At 42.5% G+C, this 21,542-nt stretch overlaps 1 protein-coding gene across 1 annotated transcript in view; it reads left to right on the top strand.

The window, feature by feature from the left end:
* Positions 1–21,542, top strand: part of b4galnt4a (beta-1,4-N-acetyl-galactosaminyl transferase 4a) — a 258,847-nt gene that overhangs the window by 151,865 nt on the left and 85,440 nt on the right. Inside the window, exons 6-7 of the mRNA XM_033967912.2 lie at positions 707–807; positions 15,761–15,828. Coding sequence (XP_033823803.1) covers positions 707–807; positions 15,761–15,828 — 169 coding nt within the window. The remainder of the gene's footprint in view (positions 1–706; positions 808–15,760; positions 15,829–21,542) is intronic.

Raw genomic sequence — 21,542 nt, 5'->3', positions numbered from 1 at the left:
TACTGCCACCTACAGGAGTGGATGTGCAATTAAGAAGTTCATTTCGGCCGCTTGTATCCGCGATCTCGTCCTTTCGGTCATGACCCAAACCTCATGACCATAGGTGAGGGCAGGAACGTAGACTGAACGGTAAATCGAGAGCTTCGCCTTTCGACTCAGTTCCTTCTTCACCACAACAGATCGATACAGCGACCGCATCACTGCAGACGCCACACCGCCTGTCAACCTCACGCTCCATCCTTCCATCACTCGTGAACAAGACCCTGAGGATCTCGAACTCCTCCTTAAATCACAATATTCATCTAAAACGACAAAAAAAGAGCCGTCTGTCCTATGGTTAGCTGCAGATCTTTTTCACTTGTACCAAAATTACAACTTACTGCTCAATCCTACAAGTATCACCAAGTAAGAAAATAAAACTGGAGAACAAAGTCGGTACGTCACAGTGGGCGTGTGCTTGTGGCGGTGAAAACGGGGATTGATCTGCAAAATGGCGTCTTGAAAATAAGTGATAAAAGATGTGAGTAAATGGTGAAAGGAAACAACTATAACATGCTTAAAAGCTCTAAAAACTCAATTTTGCACAATAGATCTGATTTAATTTAGGCTGTGTGTGTTTTTAGTGCCATTTTCATGTATTTGTGTTTAGTTTTTGTGCTTTTAAGTACCCAGAATGCCTTTTAATCACGTTTCTTTGGCCCTGTAGGTGACTTCCAGTTCTCCGTGTCCTCCGACGATAACTCAGAGTTTTGGCTGAGCTCGGATGAGAGTCCTCTTAACGCTCGCCTGCTCGTTTACGTGGGACAGGTAAGACTTATCTGATTTTGAGTACACCACAGCGCGACTAAAACGTGTTTCTGCATCATTTGTAAGCAAACGTGGCAGAACTATTGGGTTCAAATCCTCTTTTTTCTCCATCATCGTCCTAATATAGTTTTCCTGTGCTCTGAAAACGACAAAGTAATTAGAAGCCAAGGATTTTTCAATTCCCCGTCATGCCTTAATCGCGGGAACAGTGTAAATACAGTGAGTTGTCTATGGAAAGCAGGGAGCAGTCTAACACGGCTGTATAAATACGAGCGTTAATGGGATTGCAAAGGTCAGACACTTTTGTTATATTCACTGAGCTGACAGACGTGTTGAAATGCTCAGTCGTGACCGCTTCAAAATGTAAGCCCTTTATTCTGTCTGTGCTCAACCAGCAGCAGGAGGGACAATGAGCGATTTGACCTTGTTCTGTGTTCGCAATCTACCGCTGGCCCCCGTGGCACCGTCATGACACCAGGGCTATCACTCATCACGGCTGACGAGTGTGAGACGACAAGCGACAACCAGAGTGTAATGTCCTGCTTTATAACACGCAGATATTTAGATTTATACAATATCCTTCTACAAACTTATAGAGCTTGTGTTTTGACTTATGTTGCGCCAAAAAAAAAGGCGCCACCTGGATGAGTGAGTTGATGAGTTGACTGAGCAAATAGGTTGGGGTTGCTGCAGTTGGTCAAGTCTGGGTTCAGCAACAGTCTGTGGAAAAAGCAAGTTTATTTGTACAGCACAAAGTAATTCAAAGTGCTTCACAGAATAAGAAAGACATTAAAATCACACAAATCAAAACATAAATAATCACAAATAATCATCATAAAATTAACATTAAAAGAGAAGAGAGCAGAATAAAAACCTTTCAGTCGTATAAACAGAACAGTTTGAGTCTGGATTTAAACATTGTCAAAGTAGAGGCCCGTCTCAAATCTTCAGGAAGAATGTTCAAGGTTTTAGCTGCAGAAAACTCAAACTGATTCCCCATGTTTAGTCCTGACTCTGGGCACCAGCAGGAGGCCGGTCCCTGAAGTCCTCAAATTGCGAGATGGTTCATATGGCACTAACATTTCAGAGATGTACTTTGGACCTAGGCCATGGAGAGACTTATACACAAACAGAGCTGCTTTAAAGTCTATTCTTTGAGCTACAGGAAGCCAGTGCAGAGACCTGAGCACAGGACTTATGTGTGAAGTACTTCCTGGTTCTAGTCAGGACCCGAGCAGCAGTGTTCTGGATGTTCTGTTCTGTCTTAAGGCTCGTTTGGAGAGGCCAGTGAGCAGGACGTTACAGTCGTCTAACCTACTGGAGACAAATGCAGGACAAGTCTCTCCAAGTCTGGTTTTGACAGTTTACCTTTGATTTTTGCAATGTTTTTTCGGTGGTAAAAAGCTGAAGATGTTACTGATTTGATGTGGCTGTTAAAGTTCAAGTCTGAGTCCATTATTACCTCTAGATTTCTCGCCTGATTTGAAGGTTTTAGAGAGAGAGACTGGAGGTGATGCTGACACTTTCTCAAAGATGATGACTTCAGTCTTGTCTGAGTTTAGCTGGAGAAAGTTGTTTTTCCTCCACACACTGATCTGTTGAAGCAGTGAGCGAATCCACTGGTCCATATTCACCTGCTGCAGTGAGACATAGATCTGAGTGTCGTCTGCAGAGCTGTGGTAGGACACACAACTACAACTGTGCTCAAAGAATGAGATCAGCTGACGTCTGAATAAACTGAATGACCAGGTTTTTCCATCAATGGAGTTTTTTGGCATATTCTACGACGACAATGCCAGGATTCATGGGGCTCAAATTGTGACAGAGCGGTTCAGGAGCATGAGACGTCATTTTCACACATGGATTGTCCACCACAGAGTCCAGACCTTAACCCCATTGAGAATCTTTGGGATGTTCTGGAGAAGCTTTGAGCAGCGTCAGACTCGACCATCATCAATGCAACAGGTGGAAAATGAACACAACACTGGATGGAAATAAACCTCATGACATTGGAGAACCTTATCGAAACAAAGCTAAAGGCGGAACAACCAAATATTAGAGTGTGACGTTTTTTTGGGGGGGTTTTTTGGTGGCGACTGTTTTTTTTTTGGTCAGGAAGTGTAGTTTGTTATACCAAAATGCACGCTGCTTTTGTCTGAAGGTGACTATAAAAGACGTGCCTAACCCGCTGTAGATGTCTGATATCACGGGTCCTTCCACAAACTTATAGAGCTTGCGTTGTGACTTATGTCGTGTCAGAGCTAAAATGGGGATTGCGTGTGAAATAAACGCCAAATAACCCGGCTATCTCAAAGACCGATGATGTTCGCTGACCTCCATTTTACGTTGATACGCAGGGAACCCCTTCATCCAAAGCGAACAGTTCAGCTTTGCAATCGCGACACATACTCCACGTGTGCGTTTGGCCTTATGTAAATATACTGGGGGCGTGGCCTTGCTGACATTAACAAATCTCTTCCACACAAATGCCACATGTGAATTTGCTCAGCGTGTGGACTCGTACGTGTCAGGGGCAAAGGTCTATCAGTATTCCAGCTCTTCGCGAGGTGTCGTCTCGTTCCGAAGGGAGCCGAGATTAATTAGCAGGCAAAGGATATTGATGTGACATTTAACAGCAGAGAAATATCATCTGGGTAATGGCGTGGGAGCAGTGATGTGGCCCGGGATCATTCATTCTACTCTGGCAGACAGACAGGCAGGCGCGAGGGCTGCCAGGGTGTGGACGAGGCGTTCGACTTAAAACTGCTTGCTTCAGATATTTCTTAACTTTTAGAGCGCTTATTTGAGACGCCGCGCGAGGAATTTAATTAACATAAATTGAAGATAATGGCGTTTTTCCTGAGGACGCACCGAGCACGAAGTTAACTGATTACACAAGAGATGCATTTGTGTTATGTAACTGTTATTTACCCTTCAAATCACTACTGAACATCTTCACACGAATAAAAGTTCAAACATTATGAGAAGTTCTAGGTCAAAATCAGCTTGTTACATCTAGTAAAAGGCCCAAACAGGGTATCGACTTAACCGATAGCGTAGAACTGATACTGATACTGGTATTCCGTGTCATTGCATCCCTATTTTTACCCTCACACACTCGTCACTGGACCCGAGTGCGATTCTCTGCCTCATGGTTAGATTTGTCTCTTGTCCTAAGCCCGACTGGTTTGTGTTTGATAGTGAGCCACAAATCTCAGCCAAAGAAAAGAAAAAGGGGAGTTAAAGAAGCGGTTTTTGTTAGGAAAGACAATCCTTCCTTGAACAGAAACAGGGGCCTCAGACATCGTCCATCTCCTATGTATAAATCCATCCTCAGACCCAAAGCAAAACAAAGAAAACAATAGGGCTACCCAGGATGCTAATAGGTGTGAAATCGCTCATTAGGGGCTTGAATGACTGTGCTAAGTACGACTCAGGCACAGTGCACGCTTAGGGATCAATCCTACGAAGAGAAACTGTAAATAATCAGTGTTTGGAGTTTCAGTGTCGTTAGCTCCTCCTTTCAGATCGATATAAAAGCAGCGTCCAGTAGAAATCTGACCAGAACTGAAGAAGCGGCTTGGACGAGCAGCGAAACGTCTTCACTCCTACGACGTTTTGTCCAGTTGACAGATTTTACGTTTATCTTTTGCGATGTTTGACAGTGCGTTATCAGGTATTAAGTAGTACTGTCATAACGACCGGACGGACCAAAGATACAGACTCGGGGGAAAAAACAGTTAGAACAACGTTTATTTGCAGATACAGGAATGTGAATGAAGGTGGACAGAGCAGACAGTCGGGAGCGAGCGGTGTCGTCTTGGAGCAGGTCGTGGGTCGCAGGGTCAGAGGCTGAGGTGTTCGTACCGGTCGTGGAGAGCCGGGTCGAAAGACGGAGGTGCAGAGTGGCGGGATCACGGCGAATACACGGACGAATAAACTGGAACGTGACATGAGAGACGACCCGTTGAAATACCGGGAGAGGGAAGACAGCACAGAACACACACACAAAAAAACAAACAATTCCTGATAAGTACGCTCCATTCAAACATAGATCCCAGTATTGTCAGGTACAAACGGCCAGAACACTCAACAATGACCCTCATTCACGTGTGCGCCAGTCCCAGAACATCGCCGACTCTGCTCCGTTCACACCTGGGATTTGACTCTCTGCATCCTCTCACATAAAAACGCACTGCTGCATCATTTAAATTCAGTAACAATGGAACATAACGATGTAGCATAACCTGGAAATGAAACTTGTAATCAAGACGACTGCTACTGGCTTCATTCACACCTACAACTTTCCTGCATTTCTGGTAATTTACTCGGGAAGTTGCCGGATAAAAAATGGAGGGAAATCTGTTCTGGTTTTGTTCACACATGATCCTGTTCTGGCAAAATGCTACGTAAATTCCCGGGTAATATCATAGCCTGACATAGCTAACGTGCTAGCTGCAGCGTTCCAAACAGGAAGTGAGCACGGGCGCTTTTCTGGCTCCATCGACTCTGGCTCCAATTCACTTTTTATTGAGAAATTACTGCTACTCTTTCTGTAACTGCTGCTGTCAGGCTCATCATTTTGGTCGTAAACTGTTCGTATTAACCCGCTCTACATGATCCTGGTGTTCTTATTTTTATTTCGCTACTATGAACATTAATAACATATTAACATATCAAGCTCCTTCTTTCCCCACGGTCACTCCTCCTAGCGTTAGGTTTGATTGACAGCATTGCTCAGCCCTCGTTTCCCGCAAAACCAGCGGTACTTTCAACGGCCCCACTCCAGATTGGCTCTTTGGTTGCTATGATACTCGCGATCAGAATCCCAAATAAGGAATCTGGCTCCAAATTTGCCGCTATAACTATTAGCCTCGATTAGCTTCATTTGACTGAAGCCAAACGCTCACTTAGTCCACAACAGTCTGTGGGTAATATACAAAAAAAAAAAAGTCGCCACCTGGATTTAAATAAACAAATAGGTCGGAGTTCAAGGTTCAGCAACAGTTTGTGCTGGAAAACCTGAATAAACTGAATGAGCAGATTATTCCATCGATGGATCTTTGAGCATATTCCAAGATGAAAATGCCACGATTCATCGGGATCAAACTGTGAAAGAGACGATCAGGAAGAGACAGAGAGAGAGGGAGAACAAGGGAGAGAAAGGGAGGCTGAGAAGGAGAGAGAAAGAAGCAGAGAGGGAGAGACAGAGGGTGGGAGAGAGAGAGGGAGAGAGAGAGACAGAGGGAGGGAGAGAGAAATAAGGAGAGAGGGAGAAGAAGGGAGAGAAAGGGAGGCTGAGAAGGAAAGAGAAAGAAGCAGAGAGAGAGGGAGGGAGAGAGACAGAGGGAGAGAGAGAAAGAGAAGCAGAGAGACAGAGACAAAGGGAGAGAGACAGAGGGAGAGAGAGAGAGAAATAAGGAGAGAGGGAGAAGAAGGGAGAGAAAGGGAGGGTGAGAAAGATAGAGAAAGAGAAGCAGAGAAAGAGAGGGAGAGAGACAGAAGGAGAGAGAGAGAAATAAGGAGAGAGGGAGAAGAAGGGAGAGAAAGGGAGGCTGAGAAGGAGAGAGAGAGGGGGGGAGAGAGAGAAAAATAAGGAGACAGGAAGAGAGAAAGCAGTGAGAGAGGGAGAGAGAGAAAGAGGGAGAGAGGAGGGAGGGCAAGAAAGCAGAGATGAAGAGAGAGAGGGAGGGAGAGAGGGAGGAAGAGAGAGAAATAGAAGCAGAGGATGGGGAGGGGGTGTGCGGCAGAGAGAGAAAGAAGCAGAAAGAGAGAGACTTGGAGAAGGAGAGACAGAGACATCATTTTCACACATGGATCGTCCACAGAGTCCAGACCTTAACCCCATTGAGAATCTTTGGGATGAGCTGGAGAAGCTTTGAGCAGCGTCAGACTCGACCATCATCAATGCAACAGGTGAAACATTAACACAACACTGGAAGAAAATAAATGTTGTGACATTGAAGAACCTTATCGAAACAAAGCCACAGCGACAACAACCAAATATTACAGTGTGTGACCTTTTTTTTTTGAGCAGGCGGTGTATAAATGAAAGAATTAAACAGCAAAAATGAATCAAGACTTTGTTATAGAGCGTTTCTAATTCAAGAATATCCTCTCACGCGGTAAAAACGACGCAAGTTTATGTCACAGGACTTTACGAACGCACTCAGCCGCGGACTTGACGGCTATTTCACCCGCATGTTACACATTATACACTGCATTGACCTTCAGTTGTCACGTGTTTCAATTCTGTTGCTTACACCTTCCATTTCGCTCTAGTCGTTCCAGCGCAGTAAATGTAGGACTTTTTAATAAGGAAAAACCTGCTGGGACATTCCCCCTCTGTGTTCGACGGTGCTTAAAGTGAGAAGAATCTACATTGTCCTGCTGAGGCATTAATCATATTTCTGGCCCAGGGCTAATCTGTAATGAGATTTTGCTTCAATCAGAATGTCCAGACAGCGACTGCAGGGGTCTGGCAGTGTCCAGCTGTTTGTTAGCGTGAGCCGTGTGTGCGTGTTCGTGTTCGCGTTGGCCGGCGACACGTGTGGCGTTGATGCATGTGCCGTGATGGTTGTTTTATATTGTTCAAAAGCAGCAAAATGCCCCAGAAAAAGTAGGTCACGGCCGCGTAATCAGTAATGAAGTTGACAGGTACAGGGCCCGTCTGCTCCGAGGCTCTGCGCACTTTGTCACTGGTCAGGTTTACCGTTTTTTTTACACCGTTGTGCAGAAATCTTAGTGTTTGTAAAGCTGCCATCTTGACAAAAAAACACATTTAGTCATTGGTTAATTAATTTTTCGATTACTAGTCAGTTAATGGTGAATCGTTTCATCGTTTACCAGTTTTTTTGGGAGTGTCTGGATGGTTTAAAAGTCCACAAAATTGACTCTTGTGAGCTTTATTCCATGTTCTAACGCTGTTGCCTCCTCAAAAACAGACCTGGAGTTGTGTTTTGTTTCATCCACACATGTTTGAGTCACACTTTATTATTAGTGTAAAGCGCCAAACACTCTGTTCCACCTTGTGATGTCATGTAGTTGCAGTTTTCACGTTAACAGCTCCTTTTACCTTTAGTTCAGTCGAGATAAGTGGCAATTCTAGAGCTGAAATGATCCAAATGATTCTAGAAATGAAGGTGTGTGGAGTTTAAAAACACAGCGGAGCACTTCCTGTATCGCCACATGATGACATCACAAGTTGGAACTGAGCGTTTTCCGTTTGAGAGAAGAACTCAACCTAAATATGCAGGTGTGTTTGTGTCTGTTGGACTGTAGACCATTGTGTCCTGCGTCCTGATTGGCTGTTGGACTGTAGACCATTGTCCATCAGTCTCCTCTGTGCCGTGTCTCCTGTCCAGTACAGAATGTGTTCAGACAAATTTACATAAACGTTGTATCGTGGTGTGACTCTGAAGTGCTGTACGTTTGCGATTCGTTTTCTCCCCGACAAAACCCACAATGTCGATGAAACGTTCTGCACCGACAAAGACGCCTACGAAGGTTTGAACTTTGAGAGAGTTTAAACGAGAGAGAAATGTGAGAAAATGTTAACGCCTGTGTGAGAAAAGTGTATAAAGTGTGTGGTGAGGGGTTTTACAGACAAAAACATACAGAATAATCGTAAAAAATAAAGCTGTTGCGGGTTATTTTTAGAACGTACATCAGAAAATAGTGCGACATGGGCCGTTTAATCTGTCTTTCACTTATGACGATGCTGTTGAGTCGTGTTTTGTGCGAGATCCTTATGATTTTGAGAGTTTTTGCCTCGTCTTCGGTCGACTAAACCCCTAATAAAGACCAGTTTGTCACATTTACACTTGAGCGCACTTCAGAATGCGCACATCCCATAATTATCTAAATTGTGCTTTGTTAATTTTTGATTTGAATTTGTTGATTTTGATTTGCGTCGCTATTGCCAGTTTTATCTGTTTTGCAGCAACTATCACATCTATCACATATATTTGTTCCAATTCTGTTACTTACACTTTACATTTCTTCCGCGGAGAGAAGCAACTGAAGCCCCCAGGCCACAGTTACAGGTCAGATCTGTTGAACGGCGACCCCACGCACTATAAGAATGAATGTTTTGAGAAATAAACGCAAGATACACCGTTAATGCCACACTCTATCGCCAAATTTAGTATCGTATTTTGCTATTTCGATGCTTAAACAGACAATATTGTTACGATCCAGCTCGTCTAGGATCAGGGAAGTAACAAAAATGGTGAAATAAATAAAATAATGTGATATAATTTAATGTACGAGGTTGTAAAAGGGGCAAAGTAACAAAAGTGGACTCAAATATTTGCGTAAATGTGTAAAACTAAAGAACCTAAACTAAGAAACCAAAAATAACACGACTAAAATAACACGTTTTGCGTCTTAGAAAACTGGTCACGTGGATTATTAAAAATGTGCAAAACTATGGGACTCAGAACAGGAAAAACAAACTGAGTGTCCCGAAACAAACACGAGTCACACAGCGAACAAACAGAATCGAGTGACAAAATAAAAAGACCCAAAACGAAGCTAAACTAGCGTCTCAAAACTCAAACACAAAGTTAGACACATGAACAAACAAGCGACTAACGAAGATGAATCTTTTTTGAGCAGAGAAAAGGCAGCTGCAGGTGAGACGAGGCGGGGAAACAGTCGTCCAATCAACAGCGAGGACTCACACGGACAGGATTTCATTGGTCGAAAGGGACGGATTCGGTCACACGCGAAACATAACACGCAAATTATAACAAAGGAAATGGACGTAACACAAATATTAAGCTGTTTTTTTATATAGATTATAATGTTTCCTCATCACAAACAGACCTGGAGTTGTGTTTTGTTTCATTCACACATATTTAACACACAAATCCTGCATGTTTAGGCAGAAAACGCTCTGTTCCACCTTGTGATGTCATCATGTGGCGAGACAGGAAGCGCTGCACTGCGTTTTTAAACTCCGTGCGCCTTCATTTCTAGAATCATTCGGATAATTCCAGCGCTAGAATTGCCCATTTCTGAAGGTAAAACGTAGCTGTTAATTTGAAAACTACCACTCGATGACATCACAAGGCGGAACGGAACATTTCTCGCTTCGGAGAGACACGCGTGAATGAAACAAAACGCAACTGCGGGTCTGTTTTCGATGCGTTAACGACATTATGACACGTTTTAAAGCTCACGAGAGTCCGTTTTGTGAAATATAGCACCTTTAGGCACAATAAGACGTGTAAAATTAAACCGCACACGTCTAAAAACGCGTCAGAATTCGATCTACGGGAGACCGCGTGATTTACCGAGCCCGTTCTCCGCGCATCTTCGCACGTTGAACTGCGAAACATTAACAGGCACAAACTGTGAGGAAAATGGGTTTGCCACCAAGACGCCCCAAACATTTACCACGCTGCTTGAGGCCGCTCCGCCGCAGCTTGCCTACTTCGATTTCCGTCCCCGTCCCGTTATTGGAGCAGAAGAACATTTGATTCTCAATATCCCAACAGCCGCGTTAGCCCCGATGCTAACGTCACTTTGACAGCGATGAAAGCAGACGCGAGGACCGGGTGATGGATTACAGACTTCAGCGCTCGGTAGAAACTGCAGGTTCGCCGCGTGACAGGACGGATGAGCGCGCTAACGTGAGTAAATGGTATTAATAAGCGAGTACGGCGGCTGATAGCGGCGCTCACGAGTCATAATCATTCAAAAAGTTGCGCGGTGTGTGGAACGCGGCTTCGCTTCTAAACTCACGTGACGCTAACAGCCTGATAAATCTTTCACCTGAGCGCCATAAACAAAACCGAGAGCGTCGTTTAAAAGCGTCGCTGACATCTGCCGCCGCCGCCGCAATCACAGCCATTATGCTTCTTTCTACAGTTTATTACAGCGATAAACAACTCTTCTGTTTCTGTTCTCCGTCAGTCGTCTTCTGTATTGTTGTTTTTAAAGTGTCTCGGGAACTTATTGTACCTGCCAATCTGCTCCCAGCGCCGCTCTGACCACGATCGAGTACAATTATTCTGTATATCCGTTTGGTTTTTGTTGGCTTTTTATGAGAAGCGCTCGAGCGGCTTAAGTCGTATTTAAATGTACGATATAAATAAAACTGAACCAGCTCAAACTGTGTCCGGCTGTGTGCTGTTAAAGGTGCTGCTGTGATACTCAGGGAGAGGTTAAGGACTTTTTTTTTATGTGTTTTATGTAAAATAAGACGATACTCATGGCTCACGATCATAATAATTAACAATATCGACTTATGGTTTGATATTTGAAAGACGGAACTATGTGTTTTGGGGCTCGGTATTTGTCGTGTGTACTATTTTTTTTGCAAAAGTAGGGAGTTTGTTTTGTTTTTTTGGGCCATTTTTATGTTTTATGTATCTGTTCCTGCCTCTCTCCCTGCATCTGTCCCTGTCTTTTCGTCTGTCCCTGCCTCTATCTCTGTCTTTGTCTCTGCCTCTTTTGTCATCCCTGTCTCTGTCCCCGTCCCTGCCTCTTTTTGTGCTTGTCTCTTTCCCTGTGTCTGTCCCTGTCTCTCTCCCTGCCTCTGTCCCTGTCTTTTCGTCTGTCCCTGCCTCTATCTCTGTCTTTGTCCCTGCCTCTGTCTACCACTGTCCTTGCCTCTTTCTCTGCCTCTGTTGTTGTCCCTGTCTCTGTCCCTGCCTCTTTTCCTGTCTCTGTCTCTGTTCTGCCTCTGTCTCTGCTTCTGTCTGTGTCTCTGTCTCTGTCTCTGTCCTTGTCTCTTCCTCTGCCTCTATCTCCGTCCCTGTCTCTGTCCCTGCCTCTGTCTATGTGCTCGCCTCTGTCCCTGTCTCTGTCTCCATCTCTGCATATAACCATCCTATTCCCTGCACACTCCACTGCCTCTGTCTCTGTTCCTGTCCCTCCCTCTGTCCCTGCCCTCTGTCTCTGTCTCTATCCTTGTCCCTGTCTCTGTCCCTGCACATAACCACGGTCTTCCATTTGTCTGTTTCCCTGCACACTCGTGAGCTCGCTCCACCACCTCTGTCTCTGCCTCTGTCCCTGCCTCTGTCCCTGTCTCCATCTCTGTCCTTGTCTCCGTCCCTGCACATAACCACGGTCTTCCATTTGTCTGTTTCCCTGCACACTCGTGAGCTCGCCCCGCCGCCTCTGTCTCTGCCTCTGTCTCTGCCTCTGTCCCTGTCTCCTTCTCTCTCCCTGTCTCTGTCCCTGTCTCCTTCTCTGTCCTTGTCTCCGTCCCTGCACATAACCGCGGTCTTCCATTTGTCTGTTCCCCTGCACACTCGTGAGCTCGCTCCACCACCTCTGTCTCTGCCTCTGTCCCTGTCTCCATCTCTGTCCCTGTCTCTGTCCCTGTCTCCTTCTCTGTCCTTGTCTCCGTCCCTGCACATAACCACGGTCTTCCATTTGTCTGTTTCCCTGCACACTGGTGAGCTCGCTCCGCCGCCTCCCGTCTCTTCTGCAGGTGTTCTGTCCTTTGTTCATCGGCTGCTGATTAATCATGTGCGAAGGGACAACATGGCGGCCGTTCACTGTGGATGCATTAGTGTCTCGGAGAATATTTTGTACATATTTCAGAGCTGTCGATTGCCATTTCATCAGTGTAATTCACCTAAGAACGCTGGATAACTACAGGTGTGTGCGGTGGAAACTGTGCACGGCTCTGTTCAGATGAGTTTTGCGGAGTTAGCTCTGATTATGAAAAGATTTAATGTATTTTTTGGTTTATTTTTCTTTACATATCTGCACTTTATGAGTCCTTTTTATTTGAGCGAGTTACTACAGCTCTATACTCCACCCAGAGCCACTTCTCCCTGGCATTTAACACGATTGAGACAAGATATCGTTGTTTTATTGTTCTTTTCCTGTATCGTGTGATCTGTAATTTGGGTTTTTTTTTGTTTTATGTGAAGCAATTTGAGCAGCTGAAGTTGTTTTAAATGTGTTTTTTTTCAGCGCTGTCTCTAAATAAAGACACAGACGACATATTTCCTCATCAAAAACAGACCTGGAGTTGTGTTTTGTTTCATTCACGCATGTTTAACACACAAATCCTGCATATTTAGGCTTCTTAACACTTTGTTCCACCTTGTGATGTCATCAAGTGGTCATACAGGAAGTGCTTTATTGTATTTTTAAACTCCTTACACTTTTTTTCGAGAATAATTTGGGTAATTTCAGTCCTGGAATTACCAATTTCCTCTGAAAAAAACGGTAAAACGTAGCTGTTAACTTGAAAACTACCACTTCATGATGACATCACAAGGTGGAACAGAGTGTTTTTAGCTTTGGAGATGTACAGACTAATAATAAAAAGGTAATTCAAACATGTGTGAATGAAAAAAACACAGCTCCAGGTCTGTTTTTGATGAGGTAACAGCATTTTAACATGACTTAAAGCTACAAGAGTTAATTTTATGTAATATAGCAGCTTTTAAAATTTAAATTAGACAAAAAAAAAAGCATTTATCTGCATTATTCTGTTATATTTCAGGTTCATATTAACACATAAATAGGTAAACCGATCAAAGCTTCAACATTTTTAAATAGTTGGCATTTTAAAGTGCATGACGTCTTATCTGACCTTAACTGGTAAAACCTCACTGATGTTGTCGACGTCGCATTATTCAAAAGAAAAACTCTTATCAGATCCTCACGAAACCACAACCTCTTTTTGCACAACAATCTTTTACTCAATATGAAAATGCAACATGAACAAGATGGTACTCGTGTTTGGAACCTGTAAGTGACATTAGGATGTTTGTTTGTGTGTTTTGAAAAAGTAAATGTTAATTCAAGGAGTGGAAATGTACTGTGTGCGGCGGAGGCACAGGGGAAGGCTTTGTGCTCACAGCTGCCTCTGATGCTGCCTGGGGTCTGCTTGTTTTGGGATTTCTTCCCTTAGTGACTTGGTGCCAAAACACATTCGTACTTGTTCCATCGCTGTGACTTAAAGGTCCCATGTTACGCAAAATGGTTTAATGTGAGATTTAAGTCATGTTATAATGTTATTACCTCCTCAAAAACAGACCTGGAGTTGTGTTTTGTTTCACTCACACATGTTTGAGTTACACTTTATTATTAGTCTGTAACATCTACAAAGCTCAGAATGTTCTGTTCCACCTTGTGATGTCATGAAGTGGTAGTTTTCAAGTTAACAGCTCCTTTTACCTTCACTAACCTTCAGTAGAGTTTGGCAATTTGAGGTTAGAGGTTAGGTCTTGTCCTTTCGGTCATTACCCAAAGCTCATGACCATAGGTGAGGGTAGGAACGTAGATTGACCGATAAATCGAGAGCTTTGCCTTTGGACTCAGCTCCTTCTTTACCACAACTTTAAGACAGTCATACCTTTTAATTTATCTTGTCACTGGCCTTGTAAAATGATGTGGCGGGCCACATTAGGCCCACGGGCCTGTATCCTCTATACCCTCCTTTTTCCTCCTTAATTAATAGTACGAGCACTGCCCTCTGCCGTCTCCACCCCCCCCCCCCAAAAAAAAAAAATCACCAAAATCACAAACACGCACACACAAACACTCACACACAGACACACACAACACAGATTTGTCACATGTAACTGTAAACAGCTGTTACGTCACAAACCGTGTTACGTCTTGGTATGACTTATGTCTTACACCACCTGTCACTTTTGTACATGTGCGGTCACTATGTTTGTCTTGCATTACATAAATAAGTCAAAAATAACCCACAGTGGAGCACTTCCTGTATCACCACATGATGACATCACAAGGTGGAACAGAGTGTTTTCAGTTTGAGAGAAGAACTCAGCCTAAATCAGAGTTGCAGAGTTTGTGCGTTAAACATGTGAGAATGAAACAAAACACAACTCCAGGTCTGTTTGTGACGAGGAAACAAGATTATAACATAGACCAGAATTGACCCACTAAAAAATAATAAAAAACAAACCCATTTTAAATCTTTGACAATTCCAAGTTTGTAAAAATGGCTGTAGTGTTTTATTGTGGCATAAAAGGTGTAAAATTGTCATAGATTTTTTCCTGGTTTGTTTCCTGTTTGGTTTTAAAGCTTGAAAAATGTGCAGTTTCTTTATAAAAAAAAACAAAACAATTCATTTAAAAGATCACACATTAAATAATATTCTGTTGTTCTGTTTTAGTCTTTAGTTTTAGTCTTTAGAGGCACAGGTTTGGGTCGACGAGACGAGACTTGAACTCGACAGAATAAATGATTTTCTTTGGTTCAAATTATTTAATATTTTTGTCGTCTTATAGCACAGCCTTTTTGGACCGACACTTGACCCATTTTAACTCAGCCAAACGCAAACGCACGGGAGAAAATCTGACCAGATAATCTCCGTTTTATGGCAGTTTTATCTTTTGTCTGGAGATCTTTTCCTTTTCCTAAACTCGTCTGATTAGGTGACAGTCTTTTTCCTTTCGGCGCCTGCAAACCAAACACACGACTCTTCACTGGAAATGTTCAATTCTTTCTTTGTGAGTCAAAACCGTCCACGTCCAGAGAGAGGATCAGTGATATTTACAAGCAGGAAGAGCTTGTTGTGTCTTGCCATTAGGCCCCACTGAGAGTCCGACTGATTTAAAGCCCTCAAGTGTGTCCAGCATAAACAATCGCGGGCCTGCCCACTGTGATCCTCGCCCCATTCTCTCTCTGAGCCGGCCAAGGCAGCGGGGGCCCTAATTAGTCGCGCTGACGTGCTGCGCGCATGAATGGACCGATTTGACCACAGGCCTGGAGCACCAACCTCAGGGGTCTCCATAAACCCTGTTCTAAGACCTCAAATTGGCAGAGAATTAGTCTTTCTCGTTTATTCCAGCTTGTCGCCTTTTTGACCATCAGAACTCGCCTCCTGACAGGCTTTTTTCTGCAGCTTTATTTTATGATTTTCGAGTTTGTCGCTTTTAGGTTTGATGCGTTTGTGAAAGATTATTAGCCTGCAAAAGATTAATTATGCTCTTTTGTGTTTTGCAGCTGGGCACAGAGTGGACCGCTCCCGGCGAGTTCAACAAGTTCAGATCACAGTCGTCCAAATCTGTGCAGTGAGTACCAGTTTTTCTGCTCTTTTGATTAAATACGTAACTATGCTGATATTCGCCACAGTCAGTTAGGAGACGGGGTTTTGTCCAGAGTGAAATAGTTTACAGGAGTCGTCTTTACAAAGGATTTCAATGTTTTAGGAGGAATCAGGAGCCATTAGAATAATTGTTGCGTACCATTCTGTGTGTACAAATAAACGTGCATTGACTTGGCACTGCCCCGTTACATCTACAAATAGAACCATCTCTGGCCCAAGGACGAAACTTGAAGCTTCATAAAACATTTGTAGTCGTGAAGAAGAAAAGGGTCTGGGTTTAGCTCTAAAATTGGTGGAACAGCAGGCGTCTAAAATCATGGATTTTAATAACAGATTATCTGCACTCAACATTTTCCTCTAACTGCAAAGAGCTTTCTAAGAAAAAACAAATTGAACTTGATATCACTTTGGGTTGATTAACTAAGAATGAGAGTGCTTTTTACATATTTTTCAAAAAGAACCACAGCACGACGAGAAATTGGTGAATAGAGAACGAAGATATGTTTATAAAAAAGACAAAAAACTCCCTTGAAGCAGACAATTTAAGTTATTATCTGTTTTATATGTGTATGTTCTGTATGTTCTGTGTGTTTTCTTCCATTACTACTATTCGCTGATGCCATTTTACATGAAGTATCAATGTGTGTAACGTTCATTATCTGTGTTATTATTCTGTTACGAGCGCACAAAACCACACAACGAGTGCGGCGTGAACACGGGCCAGGACCTGTTGGTGTTTATCTGTGCGTGGGATTAATTGAGCCTGGCTTGCTCCACAGGAAACTGAGCTCGAGGCAAAACAGTGAGATGACAACGAGCACAAGGAAGTAGAAATATGAGACAAAGGGAAGAGTCAGAGAAATAAGACAAGAGTAAAGATTTATCTGCAGCACGAACGGGCCGAAAGACGCAGATAAACCTTTGCGCGGTTATGTTTTTAAACGGAAGATGCAGAAATATCGGATTTATCAGAAAGTTTATCAGAAAAGTGACGTTAAAAATGCTCGAACGTTACTTAAATGGACTAGACTAGAAAATTAGGGCTGCACCGATCTGATACTGGAATCTGATATCGCGCTGAGAACTTTGCCGGATCAGATATCATCTTACAAATATCAGTTTTGTCGATATCCCGGTTGCACATGTACATTGATATTGATGTAATAAGACACTTTACTGATCACTTTTGGCACAGAAAGTCTCATAATGTTTGATTTTTTTCATGCAAAGTTGTTCTGTAGTGATAAATAATACATTTGGATCAGTTTAGTCTTGTTTTATTTTAGTTTTAAGGCAATAAATGTTGGTTAATATCTAGTATCGACAGTTATCGGAACTGAAAAAGCTGGATCGGTGCAGCTCTAGTGAAAATATTAGCCGAACTTTCTTTGTCATTGTTTAACCGAATTAATTTTGTGATTTTTTTTGGCAATAAAACACATAAATATCCACATTTTGTCAAATAAAATCCACTTCCTGCTCATTCTGATTGACACATAAGTGCAAAATCTGGCGTTTTTCTGTTCTATTAGCCATGCAATATTTGATCAGTTACAATTTCCTCTGGTCTGTTTAACTTTATATATTTTAAACGCAGCTAGATGAAAATTTCAAAGGGAAAAGGAGCTTTGCAGAGGAGTCCGTTATTGCACAGTGAGGTCTATTAACGCTACGATTTTATCTGTTCAGATTTTATCAGCGTCTAATCGCGGGATTATTAGGATAGAACATTGTGATTAAAAAGCTGCGTTTTGCCTTTGCAGTGACGTTTGGTTCGGCCACACACCGGCTGCTCTGGAAACGGTACGACGAACTGCTTTAATACAAACTCCAAACACAACAGCAGCTTATTATTAACACATTTTTCAAGGTTAAATGTTCAAAAAAAGTGAGTTGAACCTTATTGAAGTAAAAGTGGATGAATAGGCTGGGACTGGGCGATTAAACGAAGCAAAAAAATCTAAATCTTTTGTCTAATATTGATGGATTTTGATTGTTCTTGTCAAAAACACGATTACAGTTTCTTTCTTTAGTTTGGTTAATTGCTCAGTCTTCATCCGGGCTCCATTTCTCCGCCGCCGTTGGCTCATAACTTCTCTTCTCAGACATTTCAGCTTGACATTTAAAGTTTATCTGCTTAAACCTCTCGTAATCTCTCATCAAAGTAACAAGGAAGCAGCAGTTGCACGTCCAGCGTTTCTGTGCAGATCCTGTGATGTTCCGATGTTCTGACGTTCTGTTTTGAGCTGAAGTCTGTGCTTTGTGTTTGCCGTTAAACTTTCACTCTGCAGATTTATTGTCCTGGTTTGTGGTTAATGTTTCTAATCAATAAAACTGCCCACATGAAACAAAAACTAGACCAAGTTCAGCGTCTTCTCAGCGCAAACGAAATGAACAAATGAAAGTGTAATTATGTTTTCACAATAGTTTCATAAAGTGGAGCCATTATTCATCCTCAAAGACGGGATTGTTTTTAAAGGACTTTTAGTTTGTCGACCCCAAAACAAATAATGCTGGATGGGTTAAGTTTGGATATTTCTTTCAAAAACACTGAGTCTCCCGCAGAGTTATAGTTATACTGGCCCCTCCCCCTCCGTCTGAAATGATGACATCGCCACTAGGAACGCACGATAAATATCAGCCGATCATTTATGACGTCACAACGATAATTTGAACATAAACATTTTGCGCAGATGTTTAAATCCGATTATTAGAAGCCCAAATTACAGTGATTGGAGGTTTTGTCCCTGACTCCGCCCCCTCGTCCAGCCCCGAGCCTCTTTTATGTTTGGCAGAAAGATATTTTTTAGTGAAATCGCGTTTTACCAGCCCCTCGACACTGGAGGCCCACAGGCTTCTCACATTAGATCTAACACGTCATGGAAACGTTTTTACCGCGACACTGAGTGAAAACACGAGGAAGTCGAGTCAGACAGAGACGCTATCGAACTGACGGGACTGGACGATGTGAGGGTTTAGTTTAGTTCTCAATCAAGCAAGAGGATGTGATGTGCAGTTTCCATATTTCCCTGTTTGAGCCGAGTGTGATTGTGTGCTCCGTGTGCTCAATAAAGTTTAAAGGCCTAAATGTGACTAAATCAGACCATAAAATACTGTACAAAGTGTTAAAACATATGAAATGTACAAATATGAAGTAACATTATTAGGTTGTAGTCTGCTCATAAGCTCAATATGAATAAATTATAGACTAACTATGTCCTGGTGATGTTTTCTACAGACCTACGTTATTTCTTCTTGCCACGTTGTAAATGTTGTTTTATTTTATTAACAATGTGCTTCAGATCAGTCGTGTTCTCTCTGTGGGTTTTATACGAGGGTCATTCAATAAATAAGGTGGATTTTTCGGTATAAGGACTTTTAATACAGTTAGAAGATTACTTTTTTGGTTTGTTTGTTTGTTTTACTTGTTTTTCACATGGATTTAATTTCTTTTGCAGATTAAAGTTTTGGCGATTAACAAAGATGGCCGACCAAGAAGCTCCAGGATTGAACAGCGGTCAGTTATCACGTTTTTGGTGCACGGCCTTCATCCTCCTCACTGCTCCGTCCTTCTTTAAACAGTTTAGCCACTTGTAGACATTTTTTTTTGACTGAAACATGTGGCACCAGACACAGTGACATTCTCCTATGAATTTCAACGGGTTTGAACCTTCAGCAACCAAAAACGTGATAACTGACCGCTGTTCAATCCTGGAGCTTCTTGGTCGGCCATCTTTGTTAATCGCCAAAACTTTAATCTGCAAAAGAAATTAAATCCATGTGAAAAACAAGTAAAACAAACAAACAAACACAAAAAATAAGCTTCTAACTGTATTAAAAGTCCTTATACCGGAAAAAATCCACCTTATTTATTGAATGACCCTCGTATAAAACCCACAGAGAGAACACGACTGATCTGAAGCACATTGTTAATAAAATAAAACAACATTTACAACGTGGCAAGAAGAAATAACGTAGGTCTGTAGAAAACATCACCAGGACGTAGTTAGTCTATAATTTATTCATATTGAGCTTATGAGCAGACTACAACCTAATAATGTTACTTCATATTTGTACATTTCATATGTTTTAACACTTTGTACAGTATTTTATGGTCTGATTTAGTCACATTTAGGCCTTTAAACTAACACAAACAAATGCGTCACTGATCATCACCTCTATCATCTCCAAATAGAACAGAAGCAGCGTGTCGTATCGCGTCGTTTTGCGTCGTTTTGTGTCGTATTGTGTCGTATTGTGTCGTTTTGTGTCGTATTGTGTCGTATTGTGTTCTACTCAGACACGGCTCCCTCCTTCCATCACGGGCCCTCGCTCTGCAGTTATTTATACGTCTGAGTTCATCGGAGCCGGGTGACCCACTGCCGCCGCTCTGAGTGAACAGTGACTAATGGCGCCGCAGACTTGAATCATATTGTCAGACGATGAAGCGTATTGCCGCTGAGTGGTTCGTTTAAAGTCGCCACCGCCGCCGTCAGAGGTCACCGTACGAAGCGATGAAAGGTGCGGCGAAACAATAGGACGCATCCATACTGGCGTCTCTTTGCAGGTCTGTAGTTATCTTTATAGACTGGCGGCCTCCACTTAACACTCCCCGTGCCTTTCTCTGCTTCACGGATGGACGCGCTTCGGAATGTGCTAAACTCATCCGCAGAAAATGGTGCCATATTTTCCCCATCAGCTTCTCATTCTATGTTTCATTGACTCGCAGTTTCCTTTCGTCTCGTTTACGCCGCTCGACCTATAGCGCTCCCAGTCTGGAGTCTTCATTATATTTGCAGAAGTGAATTTAAAGCTGTTAAAAGGAGCTGGAAAACGTAACGGGATCTATAGGAAAATGCTAACGTTATTGTGAAACGTGCGGGTGGTGTTTTTTGTCGCAGTTTGAGTCGTAAAAGTGGGGGCGCTGTGGTAAATTGAATCGCTGGGTTGGTTGGACAAGTGGAGTGGGAGCGTGTGGGTGTAGTCTGCACCACCTGGATGGAACCACCTGGATCTAATGACTCGTGCTGTTTGTGTCTACGCGTCCCTGAAGTCAAGATCAAACTGGATTTTCAACTTCAGCTTTATTTTTTTTACAGTTATTCTCTATGTTTTGCAGCTGTAAAAACCCCTCACCACACACTTTATACACTTTTGTCATTGTTTATACGTCTTTATTTCTACAAGGAGAGCCCAAAGAGAGCGCTGGAACTCTGTTTTTCATGGGCGATTTGTTCAAAATGCAAACAAAAAGCAAACAAATATGTATAAGTCCATTTAAAACATTATAAACAGGTGCAAGTGTGAGTTTAAATTTAGCTTGTTCGTGAAATATACAGTGGTCCCTTGTTTATCGCGAAGGTTATGTTCTAAAAATAACCCGCAATAGGTGAAATCTTTTATTTTTTTACAATTATTCTCTATGTTTTTGTCTGTAAAACCCCTCACCACACACTTTATTCACTTTTCTCACACAGGCGTTAACATTTTCTCACATTTCTCTCTCGTTTAAACTCTCTCAAAGTTCAAACCTTCGTAGATTACATCCCTCTTCCTCGATGATCGCTTTAAATGTGTTGTTCTCGAGTTTATGAAATTTAAATGAGTGAGGAGTTAAAGAAGCTATTTTTGTTAGGAAAGACAATCCTTCCTTAACCTCCTGAGACCTGGTGTTCTCCT

This window comes from Periophthalmus magnuspinnatus, chromosome 6 (genome assembly GCF_009829125.3).
Source record: "Periophthalmus magnuspinnatus isolate fPerMag1 chromosome 6, fPerMag1.2.pri, whole genome shotgun sequence".
In the NCBI taxonomy this organism is placed as follows: Eukaryota; Metazoa; Chordata; class Actinopteri; order Gobiiformes; family Gobiidae; genus Periophthalmus; species Periophthalmus magnuspinnatus.
This window is presented reverse-complemented; position numbering and strand designations above follow the sequence as displayed.